Below are 19,641 nucleotides of genomic sequence, written 5' to 3'. Positions count from 1 at the left end.
TATCAATCAACAACTTAAAACTGATAATGACAGAGGATTACAAAATACTTTGTACAAACCATTAAAATTATGCTGTGAAGGGATACAGAGGGTCTGTTTTTCTTCACATATAATGAGTGTACAATTTGAAATTCATTTAAAAATAAGTTATCATAAATCTACATTCATTTTCAAACTATTTCACTAATAAAATTAACAAATTCATCAAAAATGTTACCCAATTGAGTTTATCAAAATAATATTACATGATGTAAAAGATACTGATACTGATTTAGACAATTTTATTGTCCGACCAATTTAAAATGATTTAAGTGCCATTAAAGTCATTGCTCTGAGAAACACCTGATATGTAAAACAGCTCTCTCTCCTGGCCAAGTCTATAATAATAACCATAAAGAGTAACTATATAAAAGTACATCCTGTGACTGGCTACAGGTGTTACATCAGATGAGTTGTGCATGTGATAGATACCTACATATATCTCTCTTTCTGTGTCTATACTAGAGAAAGAGTGACGACTCAGTGTTCTGTGAAGTTATGTGGTGATTATGAAATGCACATTATGAGTGGAAAAACGATCAAGTCCGAATAATATTTTAATAATGGAAATAACATAAGTAAAATAAGAACCACAATAACCCTTATCATCATCATCATCATCATCATCATCAACAACAACAACCAAAATTATCATTATCACTGTTTACACTAGAATAAAGCTTTTATTCATGTTTTATCACAATTTGCAACATATACCAAAGTCATACAGTACATACAATAAGTGTGCCATTCCATTTTTTACATTCGATTAGTTGATCGACAGGAAATCAATGAGAAAAAATGTTGTTAACTGATTGATCTTTGAGGTCATTTTTTGGGGGCAAAAATGCTCAAAATTCACTGGTTCTAGATTCTAAAATGTGAATATTTGGTAGTTTTTTTTAATCTTTAGATAGATAGATAATAGTCAACTGGATATATTTGTTTTTTTGCTGTTGGTCGGACAAAAAAAAAACACTTGAAGATGTCGCCTTGGACTCTGGGAAGGTGGACCATATAATTAATTGGGAGAAAATCAAGAAAAAAACTAGCAGATCAATCAATGACGAAAAATAATCTTTAGTAGTTGCAGCTTTGAAATAAATAGAGAAAAATGGGGAAAATGATACATTAAAATTCTCAGATTAGGGCACAACATCCATCTACTCATGGTGGGGGTCACAGACATAACACCCCCCCCAACTCCCCTCAAAAAACAACTAATGATCAAAAGATCAAACTGAGCATACAAGTATACAATGCAGCTGCTACTTTAAACATAATCATCTCATTGTCACTATCATATGTATTTATTAGGATTACATTAGCTTGTCCTTGTGCTGAATAACAAATCTAAATAACATGTTTATCAAAGCATGCAGTAGACATGTAGCAGTCAAAAGTCACATGGCAGGCGGCATAGGATATAAACATTACAGGGTGATTTACTTAATGAAAATTACTATACAGATGAAATTAGTTATTCTAAACCCAATGTACCAAAGATGGCCTTTGTGATCCCTGTCATGTGCACACACTGCAGACTCTGTATTGAGTTAAATCTCTTCCATACGTTAGTTTACAGCCTACGATATTCTATGGCAAGAAAGGCATAATGTTCTTTGTCAAATTATCCTTATTACTATGTTATTTAGGTGATGAGCTAGCCTTTAATCCTTGATCAATATGGTCTACAATTATGGCCTATAAACAACTGAGACTTGTTTTCTTGCTTTCTTTGTTGTCACATACAGGCACGGACATACTATAATCAACATCTGGAGTGTTTGAGACAGATGGAAAACACACAAAGTTCCCTTTGTCAACCAAATCGTATGTTTTTGTTGCTTGTGTTGCACAAATTCAACCATTAACCAATGTAATACCTATTTTGAAGTTGAGTAGTTTTTCTGGCATACACACATCACATATCTACTTTGTCTAGTATGGTATAGACTGAAGGTGCTGCTGTGAGTCAAAGTGTACAGAAAAGTACCATTGTTACTCATTACTACAGCCACTTGCTCAATAGGTTATTCAATTTGGGTACATTGTTCTACATGTGTGAATTTATGTGTGTATATTTTTCTTTGTTTTCTTTCTCTTTTGCCCTTGTAAAGCACTTTGTACTCTCTGGTGCAGATAAGGGCTAAATAATTTTTTTAACACGTTTCAACAAAAGAAATGTCATATTTCCATAATTTCAAAATACTTCATCCCACAAATGCATCACAAATGGATGTACAACTTTTTGTACAATATTACCATCTGTCTGCACTATTGAAAGTAGACCTAGACCTGATCAATTAGCCAATCACAAAACTCATATCAATCCAAATGTAAGAAATCTGAGATGTTTACAAAAAACAACAACAACAAAAGCTCACAAAAAAAGTGTTTTGTTATATACAGTTACATTTTCTATGTACAGTTACAGTATTTGTTTATTCATGTGATGGGAAACCTTATACCTCAGCATCAGAAACTGACTTATCTTTGCTCCGACTGGTGACCATTGAGTTTGTGTAAGTATAAGAGCGAGAGACTTCCTCCTGGAAGGCAGTCTCCAATACATTCAGGATGGATTTGCGGACTTTATCCTTGAAATCTTGGCCCATGAACACATACAGCAGTGGGTTCAGGCAACTGTTGAGAAAGGCCAGGCTGGTGGCTATAGGGACTCCGATAGTGGTGACATGGTCTAATGTTTCACTTGAATGAGTAGCCATGTGATTCACCATCTCAATTAGAGCCATGATGTGATAAGGAGCCCAGCACAGGAAAAAAGTGATGATAACAGCAGCGATGATCTTAAAGGGACGACTTGACTGGCTGGCCAGGGTGCGGTTTCTTCTGAGACGATGGATTATGACGGCATAACAGGAGACAATGACAGTGAAGGGGACAACAAATCCCAGGAGGAAGCGGGTGATGGTCATGGCCTGATGACGAAACTGCCGCAGCTGATTCACAGATGGTGTTTCATAATCATCAGAAAAAGCGAAGTTGTTGAAGCAGTTGATGATGTCTTCATTGTTATATGATGGTCCGGTGTCCCTGAAGATGAAGTACGGAGCGCTGAGAATCAGAGCCAGTACCCAAACACCCAGACTCACACAGGACGCCTTGCGTACACTTCGGTGGTTCTGGGCCCAGACGGGCCACACCACAGACACACATCTGTCCACACTGATCACCACCAGAATGTAGACACTGGCAAACATGTTCAGAAAGCTTATAGTGCTGTTCACTTTGCACATGAACTTGCCGAAAGGCCAGTGGAAATCCAAAGCTGTGTAGGTGACACTCAGGGGCAGGAATGCCGTGAAGAGGAAGTCGGCCACAGCAAGGTTGAGGAACCAAACTGTGTTAACTGTTTTCTTCATCTTGAACCCGGTCACCCAGATAACCACTCCATTCCCGAGCACACCAAGAACAAAGGCCAGGCAGTAAACAATGAGAGACATGATGTTAAGAGACTGTCTCAGCTCAGCATGCTCATCCTTGTAGTCATACTCGTCGTCGTCATACAAAGAGCCATTTTTTCCAGAGGCATCTGTTGAATTGATGTGATAGAAAGGGGTAGCGGTCATTAGCTCCATCATTGTCCTGATTCCTGCAATAAAAACAAAAATAAATGTTAACCTATTTATATTTTGAAAACAGGCCCTAATAGTGCATGAGAGCAATGTTTTCCTAAATAATTTTCATTAAAAATTAGGATATTCAGTCCACTCTAAAAAAATGCGAAAAGCCCTACAGAAGATGCCATTCAGATGGACATGACTTGAACAGTGGAGCAACAGTCCCAATCGCGCAACTTCACTGTACAACCTAGTTCAGAGGCTTCACATGCAAACTGCACTCTAATTTTCCTACTGAATCTAATTCACATCAGTGCACATATGAAACGGGAACAGAACGCGATGAGCAGAAGTTATGATCAGAGTCTAACCACAGTAAATGAAACAACTCTATTGCATAAAGCCACGGACTGTATAGAAAGGCCTATATAGGCTTAATTAACAGTTTAACGATATTTGCGCTATTAATTGCTCATTATCTCCCTTTTGAGGTCAACGCAGCAAACTCTCTGCAACAAAGCAAGTTTCCATGCTGAGATGTTTGCCAGAGCATATAGCTTATGAGATGCTTCAATTATCTATTTCTTCCTCACAGTCTGGTGTGATACGGTTTCTGGGGATATCGAAGGTACAGTACCTCTCTCAAAGCGCCAGTCCGATGAGGATGCGTCCGCTGCAAAGGCGAGTCTGGATAACTCTGACTAGTCTGTGGGATTCGTGGAGCTCTGATCCCCGACTCCTTAAATATGTGACGTCATCGCTCACATCGAGGCGGGCCCTCAAGCGGGACTCACTTCCCTCATTTGAAGACCATTTAACCTCTTGTACTATATTCTGTTTATGCATCCAAGCAGTGCAGTTCAAGTTCAATATTTTTGACATCTACTAAAACAATTTGGCTTCATGGATAGATGAGTTGCATTAATGCATACAGTCTGAAGATGCAATACATGTGTGTATATAATATACAGACATTCAGTTTACCCACCTGGACTGACAATGTGATACATGCTGCTCAATAGCAGTTCTTACCTGCAAGTGGGCTGCTCTTCCCCTCATCTGAAGTCTGAAGCAAAATCTTGCCAGGACACGTCTTCTTCAGGTGCCTCACGATGGAGCCTTTGGGGAACTCCAAAAGTGAAAACACCAAGAAACCAAACAACTAAATGCGTAAATTGTGGGTTGTGGAGATGACTACCTGAGAAAGAGTGGAGCTGTGACTTCTCATGTGCACCAGTGATCCTGGTGCGTAATGTGTTTTTCTCTACGTGGGCTGAGCTCATATATGCTTGAGGTTAAGTGTAATAACTCTTTGTTGACTGTGTGAATCGACATCTGGACATGAAGGTTGCATATTTTTAATGTCACCTCTCTTCATCCTGCGCTACGTATACGAAAGTCACAGCAGCATCTGTCGATAATTTAGGGTTGCCTTGCAGTTTTTTAAAATAGCAGGCTACTCCCTCTGTGCCACTGTCCACGTGAGGCTGGGCGCATAACTGTGGTGCATCTGTAGATTCAAACCTGCAGATAAAATAGATGTTCCTTGATTGGAATTTGGGTTAGTAAGTTAAGTTTTGAAACACACATGAAGTGCAATTGCTACATGTAATATGTCTGATGTAATTTTTTCAAATTATAAAACAAGTTGGAATGTTGTGCAACCAAATACACTACTACAAAGTACACAAACAGTAAATATACAACATGGTTTTCTATTTTTGCTGTTGTTCTTTTCTGTAGTTAATTGACATTAACATTAACATTTTGCGGGAACTCCAAGGTTAAAGGAACTTCTTGGTACAGGAAAGGATGTCTTTGGACTCTGGGGAATACTTATCATTCATTACACTGAACCATGCATTCCTGAAACATCTGACATTCACAGTAAATGCCAAAAGGTGCATAACAGTAGGAATCACTACAGAACGGGACTGGAAAACAACCGCAGACCTGACTGCAAGCTTAAAACAAAAGAGAACTCATAAACACACCCTGAAGCAAATCTAAGCTGTAATTGCCAGCAATTTCATCTTTTAAACCTGCCTGGCATATTCTTGCTGCTTTTGTACTTCAGATATACACCAGTCATGTTCTCAGAGTCACAGAAATGGGAACTGAAATGTATTCCAAGACCATGCAATAACATGGACCTAGAGATTAGCTAAATAATTAGAAGAGTTAAAATCTTTATTTTGAATATATAACAGGGCAAACTAGAAGATTTGAAAAGTGTCCTGACATACTGAAAGCTCATGAAGTGAAAAGTTTTTGTTGTTTAAATGAGAGCTTCAGTCTCAGTTCAAATATCACATGTGGAATGTGTGATAATGCACAATATCTAATCAATCAAGTAGAAATGTATCACAACAGGAAGAGACGAAAACATTGGAAATATGATAAAAAAGAGGCATGGACAAGGGGGAGTGTTGGCTGCAGAGACTGAAAATCTCTTGTCCCCAGAGTACAGCCCTACCTTTCAGTGGGGAAAAAGTGTTTCATCTGAGTTTGACTTCATGGTCATATTTCCTCCCACATGGTTCCTCTTTGCTCATGGTGTTGCAGCTTCACTACCCACACATCTGTACATCTGTATGACATGGTTGTGAGTTCATTCTTTTTTTGCCGATTCTTTTTGTGGAGTATTGCAAAACACGATGAATAGACTCCCCCATTTCTTCACATTTCACGTTTCAAAACACTGAAAGTGTGCCTAAGATGAATTCTTTTGAAGTTTATGTGGCTCAATTTGACTCCTTGGAACTCAATAGGCAAACTTTATCAACAGTAATTAAGCAGAAAATCTTTCACAAAGATTGACAACAGCTGGTTGGTTCCAACTAATACTTAAATAAATGTCAACTGGCAAGACTTATTTGAATGTCATAGAGGTTGGCACATCATCTACTTGAAGTTGAATTTGAAGAATTTGACACTTACAGTATAAAAGCATTATATAGATAATATGTGCTAAATCCAAACTCCTTTTAATAATAAATATTTGCACCACTGAAAATCAAGGTAAATACCACATACATATCTTCATCTGAGGTCATGATACAATCAGACAAAGAAGCTTCTTGGTGATGGTTGATGGTTGTTCACACAGTGAAACACAATGAGGCTGAAAGTCTTGAACTGATCAGATCCTGAACTGAGCTGCTAAAACCTGCCCAACCCTAAGACCGAGTCCCCTGCTAATACACACACACACCACACAGGAACTGTGCCCTGCCAATAGTCCAGATGTGAGGGGGAGGAAGGAAGGAAGGAGAGAGGGGGAAGAGAGAGAGAGAGAGAGAGTGAGAGAGAGTGAAAGAGTGAGAGACACTACATGTCTGTGTATGTGTCATGTACACAGTCTTAGTCCCTGCATGAGTCCAGAGTAACACCCTTATTTGAGTGTGTGGGAGGACTCTTGTCTCTGTTATCATTGCCCCCCCCACCCCCTTTCTTTTGGATACATAAATATTCAGCATCTGAATATTCTTCCTCCCCACTGAGAGAGATTTTACACCAGTACCAAAAACAATTCATTTTAAGTACAGGAAACAGTTCAGAATAAGCTGACCCAGTTAACTTCTTCATCACTCGCTTCAGAATTACAGTGAACTGCTCCATTTGTAACAGTAAATGACTGTGCTGTTTTAGCTGATGTCTAGACAGCATGACTACTTTGTTTTATTTGGTTATGATCCTCTTGAGCAATACATCCTCCACTTTTCATTTCTGTGCTAAAATGTGCTTTTTTGAATGTTTGGCTTTAAAGTTTTGTAACAGAACTTAAAGGCAGAGCATTTTGCTGGTGTCTGTAGGGGATATTAATAGCTATCCCAAGGCTATAGTTTGAGGGAAGCCTTCAGAGCCCAGGGCTTGCCAGAGTTCTCGATTTACCAACCAAACCTGCAATTATGTGTGTGCCGCACAAATACCAATTTGGGTGTGTAAAACAACTAGTGGAGGTTTAAAGCGAATTTAGTTTTAGCAGAGGGTGATATATGCAGTTGGAGTTTGGGGGTTTATTATTCACTAAAACAGCTGGGAGGTTGTGGGGGGGGGGTACAACCTGCAAGGCACAACTAAAATGTGTGTATGTCTGTGTGTGTCTGTGCGTGGGACAGTGAAGTACTAATGACATACTCCAAACTCCCGCTGTCACTGTAATACACCCAGTATTTTTCGTCGCTGTCGAGTGCAAAACACTGTGAGCTCACAGCATTTCTAAACCCACAGCTCCTTTTGTGAAACGGTGGTGTAGTAACTGATGTGTTGAAACTATCTAGGCCCCAGTAACGCTGTCATAAAGACACAAACAGCGGGAATCTGCTGTGTCCTGAAACCTCAAAGGTTTGTTGATCTTGTCGCGGTGCTGACTGGAAATCAAACCCCTGTCTCACGGGTGTGGAGAGGTCAGGAATTTTGTTTTTCAAACCAGTGCCAACGGCTTTCTCCCCTATGGCTCAGTGACAGTTTTTTCCATGAAATACACCACACACAGGGGAAAAAAAAGCTGAACCTCAATAACCTAAACCACTTCCTTACATACGTCCCTGCTTTCAGCCACAACGCCTGGTCCCCCTCAGCAGACCTAAGGGATGTGAATAATCAGCCTGAGCTCTGTCTGACGGCAAACAAGCAATGCGTAAGTCATGCAGATCCTTGACACAGAGCTCTCTCTGTCTGTCCAAGGGTATTTTGAGGTACAGTGGAATGGGATTGGCGGAACCGGAACTGGCTAAACATGGAGCACCAGATGGTGAAATCAATGGAAGTTTTGATCCTTTCCATACACTGTAACTAAGGCTCAGGGTGGCAAATGCTGTGGTGCTGGTCATTACTGAAGGTCAATGGCAGTTTTAGATCGCAGAGACGGCATGCAAAGTGTTTATCTTGTTTCTTAATTCATCCAGCTGATCCCATCCTGAATGCTGTTTTTGCACATGTGCAACTAAACAGGCATCTGGGTGTCATATGTGACACTATCAAAGACATTTCTAGGCAATTAGCTCAGGGACTTCTTTGCATTTGTCGCACATTTTAACGATTTTGGCAGTTTAGTTTTCTCTAATAAATGCCACAGAAATGTCCTGTAGCCTCATGTTTACTGTTGGCTTAATGAAAATGTATCTCTGTGGTGGAGATCCAAGGAAATCTACACACAACCAGTGAACAAACACAAGATCACAATGGCTAACGCATCTCAAGTTGTTGACCTTGTTTGCAATCAAAGAATACAACCGATGATATGCAGGTAAAGGAATGAGGCAGACGATGTGTGTGCCACAGTAACGAGGGTGGGAGAACTTGCCTGTGCTGGATGGGAATGCATTATATTTTATTTTAAATGTATAATCATAGGGTTTGGTTAAATGCACCCTCACATTTAAATGTTTTCCTGTCTGCCGCTGATAAACACCTATGCTCATACATGAGTAACGGAGCCTTGTACCTCTCGGAACATCTGAAACATTGACTCAGCAATGATGTACAGTTTACGCAATGTGGAAACAGTGAGGGTGCTGATTTCCTTTAGATATTACTTGTAGCTTATTTAAATTGTATATATTGCATAAAAGATAATAATAATGTCAAAAAAATACTGACACTTCACTGATAACATACAGGAAACTGAACATGCTTACATTGTATCACATTTTCTGAGCATTTCAAATTAGGTCTATGTTAGGAATGTTATTTCATATCAAGGTTGAGCGAAGCAAAAGGTGAAAATATTCACACTTTCATATCAGGCATTGCAACACAGCTACATACTGCATTTTTCCGGGCAGCAGCTCGCTGATAAGCAGACAGCTTATCTTATGTGAGTAAGCAGACCATTAAAAGGGTAAAATACTACTAGTGAAGTTATTTTATGTATGTCTCTTGGAACTCTTGAATGTTGAAAAATGGCACATTTACAATAGTACAATTTTACTCTGGCGCAGAGCATCTTTAACCACATGAGTTACACCTCCAGTCTTACGTCCTTAAGAGGGAGTGTCACTTTGTGGTTCTCTTGAAAGCAGCGCACAGGTCATGTCCAGTATGAGATTGTGTAATTAACCTGTTGCAAAGAAACGTTGTCACAGTGATGCAATTTAATAGAAAACGTATTGATGCCACAGTGAGATTAAACTTCCAAAGAAATGTGATCTTAGATTTAAAGAGAAGAAAAAACACAAACGTAACAACTTAAAAGAAATAAACACATGCAGAATGTGCTGACTGAGAGCCCACTGACAAAGGGGAATTCCAAATGTCATGTATCTGCATTTCAGATTGCTTTTATCCAAGTTGTTTTCCCCAGTTATTTTTGAATTGTTTGTGTTTTACTGCATACTATACATTACACCCAGTGTTCTCGGGAAATGTAACACATGCCTCGTGTCTGAGGTGCTCTGACGATAGAAGACCTTGAGAGAAAGGAGATAAGGGGACTAAAATACCTGAAACGAAGAGGGTGAGGGCACATTAATCTGCCGGTCAGACAGACAGAAGGCATGAAGCTTTTACTTCTTCTCACTCTCCTTGGAGGGGCAGGTATAGTACATAACTGATCGATAGTGTAAAAATTATTTATTATAAATTATGTGGCATCGAATGGTGCCACAGACTCACATGTAAATATGATTAATGCCGGATGCCAACACTAAAAAACTTAATTGTCTCTGTTTGTGTCACTTCTTTATTCTCACTTTTCAATATCTGCAGTTGCCCTGAAGGAAGATGACAAGATTGTTGGAGGGTACGAGTGTCCAAAGAATTCTGTGCCCCACCAAGTGTCTCTCTTCACTGGGTACAACCTCTGTGGCGGGACTCTTTTGTCTGATGAGTGGGTGCTCTCTGCTGCACACTGCAAACCAAAGTAAGGATGTGTCTGAAAACTTCAAATCAAGTCTTCTTCATCACTTAATACTTGTGAGCTAGTTCTTAAGGAGGAGGGGGGGGTTAGCAAGAGTACAAAGTGACCTTAAAGACTGGTTTATTTCTTTCAGTTCAAATGTAGAAGTTCGGCTGGGAGAGCATGACATCTGGGAACCTGAGGGGACTGAACAGCACATTATGGCCGCCAAGTCTATTCGCCACCCTGACTACAACTCCCGCACGCAGGACAGTGACATCATGCTGATTAAACTGAGTCGACCTGCCACTCTGAACAGCTACGTGCGCCCTGCTATGCTTCCTTCCAAGTGTGCCAGTGATGGGACAATGTGCCAGATCTCTGGATGGGGGAATCTTCGCCCCAGCGATGAGGGCTGTGAGTCACAGAGAAACTATCTGACTGTGTGATGCCATTATTGTACATGAAGACACTGATGCATACTCTTCTTCTGTCTTTTCCAGCAAGGTACCCTCATAAGCTGCAGTGCCTGGATGCCCCTCTCCTGAGTGATGACACGTGCTTTAACGCATATCCTTTCCAAATCACTGAAAACATGATCTGTGCTGGCTATCTGGAGGGAGGGAAGGACTCCTGTCAGGTAATATAGAGATCATAACCCAAAACAGGGAGTGTTTCCCCCAGTGAAGATAACCTCATCTCTTATGTCTTCAGGGTGACTCCGGGGGTCCCATGATGTGTGACGGAGAACTTCAGGGAGTTGTATCCTGGGGGCACGGCTGTGCTCTGAGAAACAAGCCCGGGGTTTACACAAGAGTTTGCAATTACATCTCCTGGATCAAGAACACCATGGCGTCTGGCTGACCAGCGAAGATATTAAAAGAGTTCACATGTGAACTAGCAACATCAAACATAAAGTCAACTATATGATGTGCTGTGTGTGCAGTATAGTTTTTACAGATCTATTAGTGTGAGAATAACAGCAGGTAAGAATGCAACATCCCACACACACAGTAGTGACTGCTTCGACAAGAAGCTCTCACAAAGACTTTACATGACTGACAGGTGTTTTGCTCAGCCGGTGTCTAAAACAAGTGTGTCATTAGTGTGAGTGTGTGTGTGTTTGAAAAGCCGCTTGTGGTCAGCGCCATAATTCATAGCTTCGGTAAGCGTGACTGCAAATCAAAATGGAGAGTAACTCATGTACTGTGTAACAGATCGAGCTGCTGTCACGCAGCTCTGACTCAGAATGACTTTACAATGAATGGGCAGACATGTTCCTCGCTCAAGGAAGCCTCAGTCAGAGGAACACAGAACGGTTGAGGAACAAACCTGACATTTACAGTCAGTCGATGGTAAATCAGCAGGGGCAAAAATGCTGCTACACTGCTCTCTGTGGGTTGAAACTATAAAACATGTTGCACACTCTGGCCACACTCCATAATCACTGATTATGGAGCACTGCTGCAAATGTGCCACTTAGACAGTTGACTATCCAGTAACCTTTTTAGCTGTAGTTCATCAAAATTATATGAGATTACAATTCTCGAGTCTCATGATGTATTGGTTTGGCCTGAACAGTTTGTGTTTTGAGTAAAATGGAAATGTAGGTGGACATCATCAAGCAGAGCTCTGAGTCCCCAAAAAGGAGAAACTAATTCCCTGTTAGTGACAGAGCTCTGCAACCTCTTTGTGGAAGGGCGCAGACTGGCAATCAAACAGCATCAGGTGCACATGTGAGAACACTCAATCACAAAATCCCCAGATGATTTGAGTGGATTTTGGTTGCTCGGGTGTGGCACAAAGCAGAGGAGTGAGTCACCAGGCATTTGCTTGACCACCGAATAAAAGACCTAACGAGGTTTCTGAGGACTCATAGCCTGTGAACAATAAATAGCTCTCACCGCCATGAAGCATGCTGGATGCTGCACGTTTTTTTTCTTTTGAAAGCATGGCATTAGACAGGATGTTGATTGATGCAGATGTCCATGTTTTGAATCCTACAGAATTCCATAAACCATGTTTACGAGCTACTTAGAAGTTATGGCAGCTCGGTAAAAGAGTCCATCTCCTCTTCCTGCAGCGTCCTTAACAGTTCATGTTCTTGATCTGGCCACAGACTAATGCAGTTTATCCCTCAGAGACTGCAATGATTAGCCGGGGACATGTCAGAAGGAAACCAGCAGTTTAACCATGACCTTTTCATAAAAATGGAGCTATAAAAAGGAAACAGAAGCAAAGGAAAATAGCTGACAAGTTGATTGACTGAGTAATAATCTAATAATAACTGTATGTGTGAAAGATTCAATGCCTCACACAGACATATAAAAATATTTAATAGAAAAAGATAACAACACATTGGAGATGATGAATTAACAATAGCAAAAAAGCACATAATTTGCATCCATTTAACTAATTTTCAATATATAGAGGCCCATATAAGAAGCTGACACGTAGTTGATGTCTTACAATACAGTACTGCAATTACAGCTAACATTAACAGACATGTACAGTCCAGGATTCTCATGAACCAGCATGTAAAACGTGAGGCTGCATCTGCAAAACAAGATTATCTACAGCACATGAATTAATACAGATCTCATGGAGAAACCCTAACAGCATATCTAGCAAATTAAGCCACTTCACTGTCCCTACACACGTTGACTGGCTCAGCCGCCATACATGACATCAGCTGCCTGGTGGCTTCTATTTGGGTCTGACATGAAGCGAGTTGACGGCTCAGGCCAGCTCCTGCGGCTAAGGGTGTGGACCCTCATGAGCGGTCAACAGATTCTCCTGTAAAGACACTCTTCAGGGATGTAATCATGGTGAAGTCAGGACAGTGGCAGCAACTCAGTGAACCAGAAAGGGCAGCTTTGGTCCTCTGAAGTCAGAGATTAGTAGAGAGGAGACGAGACTTTTATGCTGTGACACCAGCTTTGACTCCTCTCCTATTAGACTTCATAACTAAGAACACCTACTTTTTTTACCCCCCTACTTCCACTTTTCTACCGCTTTGGGGTTGTTTTTTTTACTTTTTGCAGTTTCAGATAGAAGCCAGCAGAGGGCAACATCTAACTTGTGTACACGCTTGATTGCAGCTCCATATCTTTTCTCTCTCAAGCTTTGTCTTCAACTACTGACTGTTTTAAAATGTTTGTGCACAGATGCATCTCTAAGTTACCACCGGTTGGACAATAAAATGAAATATTGTTTTTATGAGGATTGGTTAAATGTATTATAAGAAAATATAAAAATAAAATAAATGAGAAAATAAATAAAGAACACAGGGGGACCGGCGAGACAAGCCTTTCAACAAATTGGTTGATTGGTCTCCACTGTGTCTATTTGAAGCTCCTTCCACGAAATGCTCTTTAAGGGAACAATCTTGTCGGAGGTCACAGACTCAGGATCTCTACGGTAAAGGCAAAAAAACAAAGCAGCCGTATGCACCGCGCGCAGTGAGGTCCTGAGCCAGCGGGACCACCGCCTTGCTCCTGACGCACGGCTGAGTCAGCGGGGGCGCGCGTAATTGATAATTCCTCAGACACAAAAAAACGCTCACATGGCTCCATCCCGTGTTCATGCTTGGAGCCTATAAAGCCAGCTAACTTCACGCCAGACACGTTGCAAGTTACCAGACAGAGAAACACCGAGTGGATGTCTCGCAAATTTAATGCCAGGTGAACTTGACATCAGGTAGGGTTAAAAATGTATATCTTTGCCATGTGTTTAATTACGTTTTTATTATTATTATTATTATTATTATTGTCTTGCTCTTAAACTACTTGTAAACTATTTTATACAAATACAATGAATTCAATTTGGATGACCAGAGATCGGTCGTAATTGAAATAAAAACAAAATCCTTTCTGTAGAATCATGGCAAGTCCTTAAAGATGATATGATTTAAAAAAATGATTAAATCAAAACAGATATCAGATTTCTGCAAGCGTTAAGATGCCCGATGTTTTTACATGTTACATTCATATTTTCTCTTTTAGTTGTTTATTAGTTGATAGTTTAATTTAGCCAATTGATTAGCACACGTGTTAACGTCTTTCTCTTTATGTAGCTACTTTTCTGGTCAGCAGTTTTCTGTCAGAATAAGGTATTGTGCTTGTTTCTGTGTGAGTGTGGGATGATTAAGTACAGCTTGTAGCTAACCTACAGTATTTTAAACTTGTACATTTATGAAAGATTACTTCATATTCCTATGTGTTTTCAATATAATATGAATAATATAAAACAAGTAAATACAATAAGTTGTAATAAACTGTTTAACTAGTCTTTTCCACTGTAATTACTGCTATATCACGTGAACTGTTGCATGTGTTTTTATAAAAGGGCAGTTGTCAGTGTTATCTTCTAACATTACATTTTAACAGTACCTTTATTTGTCATTCTACAACACAGGGCTGCACAGTGAAATGAAAGTTGCAGCATATATTTACATATTTACAAATATTTAAAATTAGAATAGAATAAAAAAAAACAATATATACAGTTACTTATATACATATATTATACAAAGGTAATGGTATGGTGATGTGCAAAACCAGCATAACAGAAAGTTCCATGTCAGTCTTGGTAAATTATAGACTGGAACTTAAAGCTTTTTGCAAGTCTGGTAGATGTACTAATTTCCAACTTGTATAGCTCATTAAAATGTCTCACAACAGTCCACATAAAACAACTAATTCCATTTAATACGCCCTTTTTCCACAGTACCATGAGTGTCTGTACATTTTTAGCATGACCAGGACCAATAGGAATCCATCCTTTAGGCATGTACAAGATATACTGACGTGTGGTGTGCTTGTGTCTCTTAGGTAAAGAAACACAATGGAGCTGAAACCTTTATTGAAGAAGCTGTGCTCAATAGTCCGAGCCATCCTCACTTTCCTCTTTGCTCTGCTGGTCCTGTGCGTGATGATGTGGGCCTACATTGAGGGTTTCCAGCTGGCGACCTCCATGTATGGAATCATCTCCTTTGGCTTTTATGGACTACTCCTCACACTCCACGTGTTGGTCCAGAGCTTCTTCGCCTTCGTCGAGCACCGGCGAATGAGAGCTCGCAAAAGCCCGTGTACCTTTACCAAAACCATTGGCTTCACCATATCGGCTTACCAGGAGGACCCCAACTATCTCAGAGAGTGCCTCAACTCCATCAGGGCCCTCAAGTATCCCCCCGAGCTGCTGCGCATCATCATGGTGATAGACGGAAACGGATATGATGACCTATATATGATGGAGATGTTCAAAGAGGTGTTTGCTGACCAAGACCCCGGCTGTTACGTGTGGAGGAACAACTACCACACATGGGACCCCACCCAGCCCCAGGAGGATGTCGAAATGGATGCAGCAATGGGCCCAGGAGGGGATGCTGATTATATTATAGGAGAGGATCCACAGCGACGAGAGGTAGAGCGCCTGATCCAGAGCAAGAGGTGCGTGTGCATCATGCAGGAGTGGGGCGGCAAGCGGGAAGTGATGTACACAGCGTTTAAAGCTCTTGGGTCATCAGTTGACTACATACAGGTGTGTATTTGTCTTGTAGAATTTATATTCCTGAAGTATTTTTTCAGTTAAGGTCATTTCAGGCAAAGAAAATTGCATTATTCATGACATGACTCTTTCTCCTTCCTCAGGTGTGTGACTCTGACACTAAGCTGGATCCTCTGGCCACCGTGGAGCTGTGTAAAGTGTTGGAGAGCAACCCCAAGTATGGTGCTGTGGGAGGAGATGTGATGATCCTCAACCTGAAAGACTCTTACATCAGCTTCATGAGCAGTCTCAGGTACTGGATGGCTTTCAACATCGAAAGGTCCTGCCAGTCCTTCTTCAACTGTGTGTCCTGCATAAGTGGGCCTTTGGGTAAGGAAATGTAGTTTTTCTGTGATCGAAGTAATGATTCTACGTGTCAAGCAGTGACAATCATGGCTTTAATGCACTGTTGTAACTCATTGTAACTAATACTTCCTTCTTTGCTCCATGAAGGTCTGTACAGGAACGATCTCCTCCAGCAGTTTCTGGAGTCCTGGTACAATCAGAAGTTTTTGGGGACTCACTGCACATTCGGTGACGACAGACATCTAACCAACCGAATGCTGAGCATGGGCTATGCCACAAAGTAAGACGCTTATCAGCATTGTGCACAGATATGACATCAGACCCAATTATCTTGGAGGTGTAATCGTTGCTGTAATGATAAAGACTTCATAGATCTTATTTTTCCCATCTCCTTCAGATACACGGCCCGCTCCAAATGCTACACGGAGACACCCGCTCAGTTCCTGCGCTGGCTCAACCAGCAGACTCGCTGGACAAAATCTTACTTCCGGGAGTGGCTTTACAATGCAATGTGGTGGCACAAGCACCACCTCTGGATGACCTACGAGTCCATCGTCTCAGGTATTTTCCCCTTCTTTGTCACCGCCACCATCATCCAGCTGTTTTGGACAGGCTCGCTGTGGGACATCCTCTGGGTCCTGTGCTGCATCCAGCTGATCGGGCTGGTGAAAGCGGCATACGCCTGCATCCTACGCAGAGACATAGTGATGGTGTTCATGTCCCTCTACTCGGTTCTGTACATGACCAGTCTGCTGCCTGCTAAGTACTTTGCTATTCTCACCATGACTAAAAGCAGCTGGGGGACATCAGGCAGGCGTAAGATTGTGGGGAACTACATGCCCCTCCTCCCTCTGTCAGTGTGGGCAGCCATTTTATTAGGCGGGCTTGGTTATACAATCCACAGGGAGAGTCAGCTGAACTGGTTAAGTGCACCGAAGATACTGGAAACCAAGTTTCTTATCTTCGGCTGTGTGGCCTACATGTGTTACTGGCTGCTCATGATGATCCTCTACTGGGTGTGGTTCCGCAGGTTATGTAGGAAACGTGGCCAAAGTTACGCATTGAGTGTGTAGGTCCAAAGTCTCCAGAACTAAGAGGAGGAAGATAATGTATTTAAGTTCAACGATTTACCTTCTTTTATTCAATCTAATTTATTCAATTTGTCTCGCATGTTAGTAACTGGTGGACAAGGGCTTCTCATATAGCTGCTAAACCAACAAACTTAAAAATAAACAATGAAATGGAATGAATTATTGGTAATATTGATGAAATGGATAGCATCCTCATTTTTGGAAAACCAATATATATGTCAGGACGAATGTTTGATTCACATGGAGATGTTGTTGCACATTTAAGTGAAACTGTACTGAGGGCTTTTGGGCCCATGCACTTCTCAGGTTTCTCTTTGTCAGATTATGATGGCAGAGAGGGCCTTCCGTCAGATATTTATTCACAACAAAAGATTGGAAAAGTGCTATTTAGGTAACTTTTTTATTTGTATTTAAATATGTGGGTAATGGATCTTGGGTTATGTGTATATAGATTAATGTAAGAACACAAAGAACTCCACCTACAGATGCTTGACTGGGTCAGTTTAGGGACCATTACTTCACCACTGTCGTTGTTATTGCACTGGATCCTGGATGGCACTTTCTACAGCGTTGCAGACCTACTTGAAAATACAGAAAATGGCAGTCATAGTATTGCACAGTGGGAAAAATGTGCAAGCAGAAAAAAAAGAAACCTTACCTCTATGAGAAAACTGGCTGGTGGAGATGACGATGCTGTCACTATGGACCAAAACAGGGAGTCACTTGCTGCAACCTGAAACAATGGGGACTGGTGTTTCTTTAAATATTGTATTTTATGTAGTCGCTGTATAACCACTCTCTTGACAGTAGGGTTGTACTGTGTAAGATGCACTTTGTTTAATTTGACTTTACAGAGGAAAATGGACAAAAACATGTATACTTTTTAATATATATTTGTCTTGCAATATATTTGTTGTAATTGTATGAAAATGTGAAAAAAAGTGATGGTTTTGGGAACTTGTATAGAAATTAAAAATAAAATATTTTTCTAACATGCACAGTTCTGTTTTCTTTGGATTAAAATCACATTATATGCAGAGAACAGAGAATTTGACTTGGGAGATCAGTTCCATCACAAAGGGAGTCACACAGTTACATGATACAGTTTACAGGTGACACACTGATTGCATGGTTAAATGTAACATGACCTCCAAATAGGCTTCATGCCACAGACCAGCCTCTTAAATGCAAACCCTTCTTCTGTGTTAGCATTACCTTTATTGCTAACATTAGTGGGACCATATCCATGTTAAACAGTAACAGGAGTGATAAGGATCTGCCAGAACTTATGAAGTTAGTCATGAAGTTTTCATGTACACCTAGATCGCTCATATCTCTGTTTCCACAGATTAGCCGGGTTCTATCCGTCTGCGACTTCCAGATAACCACTATTACTATCACTGAGATGAAAATTTGGTTGGCAACAGGAACACCGATGTAAAAACAAACAGACATCTGAAATGGTCATAGTGGAATCATAAAAAGGTGGCTAGCACAATTCACAATAAACACTAACAATCTTACTCATATGATTTATGACAAAGGTTATTCCCCCATGCAAGTATCTCCTGATTTGGTGATTTTAATTCCCCTACATCTTATTATCAAACCATTTAAAAACCCATTGAATCAGCTGAGACATGCACTCTCACAAAGCTTAAAATAGGGCTGTTTTTCAGTTTATCCATGGAAAGTTGATGTTTGGCTTTCACAGAAGAGTGATGATTTATTGTTATTTTATTATATATCTATTATTCTATATATGGTGTATCCCTCGGACCACCTTTCCCACCCTCACTCTCATTTTATCTGGTAGCCTTCTGTTTTTGTTCTTTTTCCTTAATAATTTTGCTTTTTTTTGTTGTATTTGTGTATTTGTTATATTCTGGTCATAGAGGTTATGGTGTTGTGATGTGTGTCATGTTGTGATTTAAGTAAATTATCATGTTGGAAAAGTTTTACATATATATATAAAGGAAAATATTTTGTATATGGAAACATTTCCTTTTCCTTAAGAGTTCATGTGTTACAGTAAAACTTATACGGAAAAATGTCCAATGTCGACTTTAGACTCTTGTGTTGATTTGAGGAGAATGAATATTATGTAAATGTAGTTTACAGTAATATGCTTGATTGTAAAAGGGGCATCTATAAGACAGCAACTAACAGTAATATGTGCTGGGTGGGACAGCAGCTTTTTAATCACCTTTGAGTGAAAGACATGACATGAGGA

General features: G+C 40.4%; 3 protein-coding genes across 3 annotated transcripts; 2 read left to right on the top strand and 1 right to left on the bottom strand.

The window, feature by feature from the left end:
- Positions 1-2,504: 2,504 nt before the first annotated feature.
- Positions 2,505-3,644, bottom strand: LOC139289749 (chemerin-like receptor 1). The gene has a single exon (XM_070911370.1). The coding sequence runs from the start codon at positions 3,642-3,644 to the stop codon at positions 2,505-2,507; it is 1,140 nt and encodes a 379-aa protein (XP_070767471.1).
- Positions 3,645-10,089: 6,445 nt separating this feature from the next.
- Positions 10,090-11,328, top strand: LOC139289755 (trypsin-3-like). The gene is made up of 5 exons (XM_070911375.1): positions 10,090-10,163; positions 10,335-10,488; positions 10,619-10,881; positions 10,968-11,104; positions 11,179-11,328. The coding sequence occupies exons 1-5, from the start codon at positions 10,124-10,126 to the stop codon at positions 11,326-11,328; spliced, it is 744 nt and encodes a 247-aa protein (XP_070767476.1). The 5' UTR covers positions 10,090-10,123.
- A 3,981-nt stretch (positions 11,329-15,309) lies between these two features.
- Positions 15,310-17,390, top strand: has1 (hyaluronan synthase 1). Its single transcript, XM_070912359.1, has 4 exons — positions 15,310-16,005; positions 16,116-16,341; positions 16,465-16,597; positions 16,715-17,390. The coding sequence occupies exons 1-4, from the start codon at positions 15,310-15,312 to the stop codon at positions 17,388-17,390; spliced, it is 1,731 nt and encodes a 576-aa protein (XP_070768460.1).
- Positions 17,391-19,641: the final 2,251 nt, after the last annotated feature.

Source organism: Enoplosus armatus, chromosome 9 (assembly GCF_043641665.1).
Source record: "Enoplosus armatus isolate fEnoArm2 chromosome 9, fEnoArm2.hap1, whole genome shotgun sequence".
NCBI lineage: Eukaryota > Metazoa > Chordata > Actinopteri > Centrarchiformes > Enoplosidae > Enoplosus > Enoplosus armatus.
The sequence above is the reverse complement of the archived record's forward strand: the minus strand, read 5'-3'. Positions and strand labels throughout refer to the sequence as shown.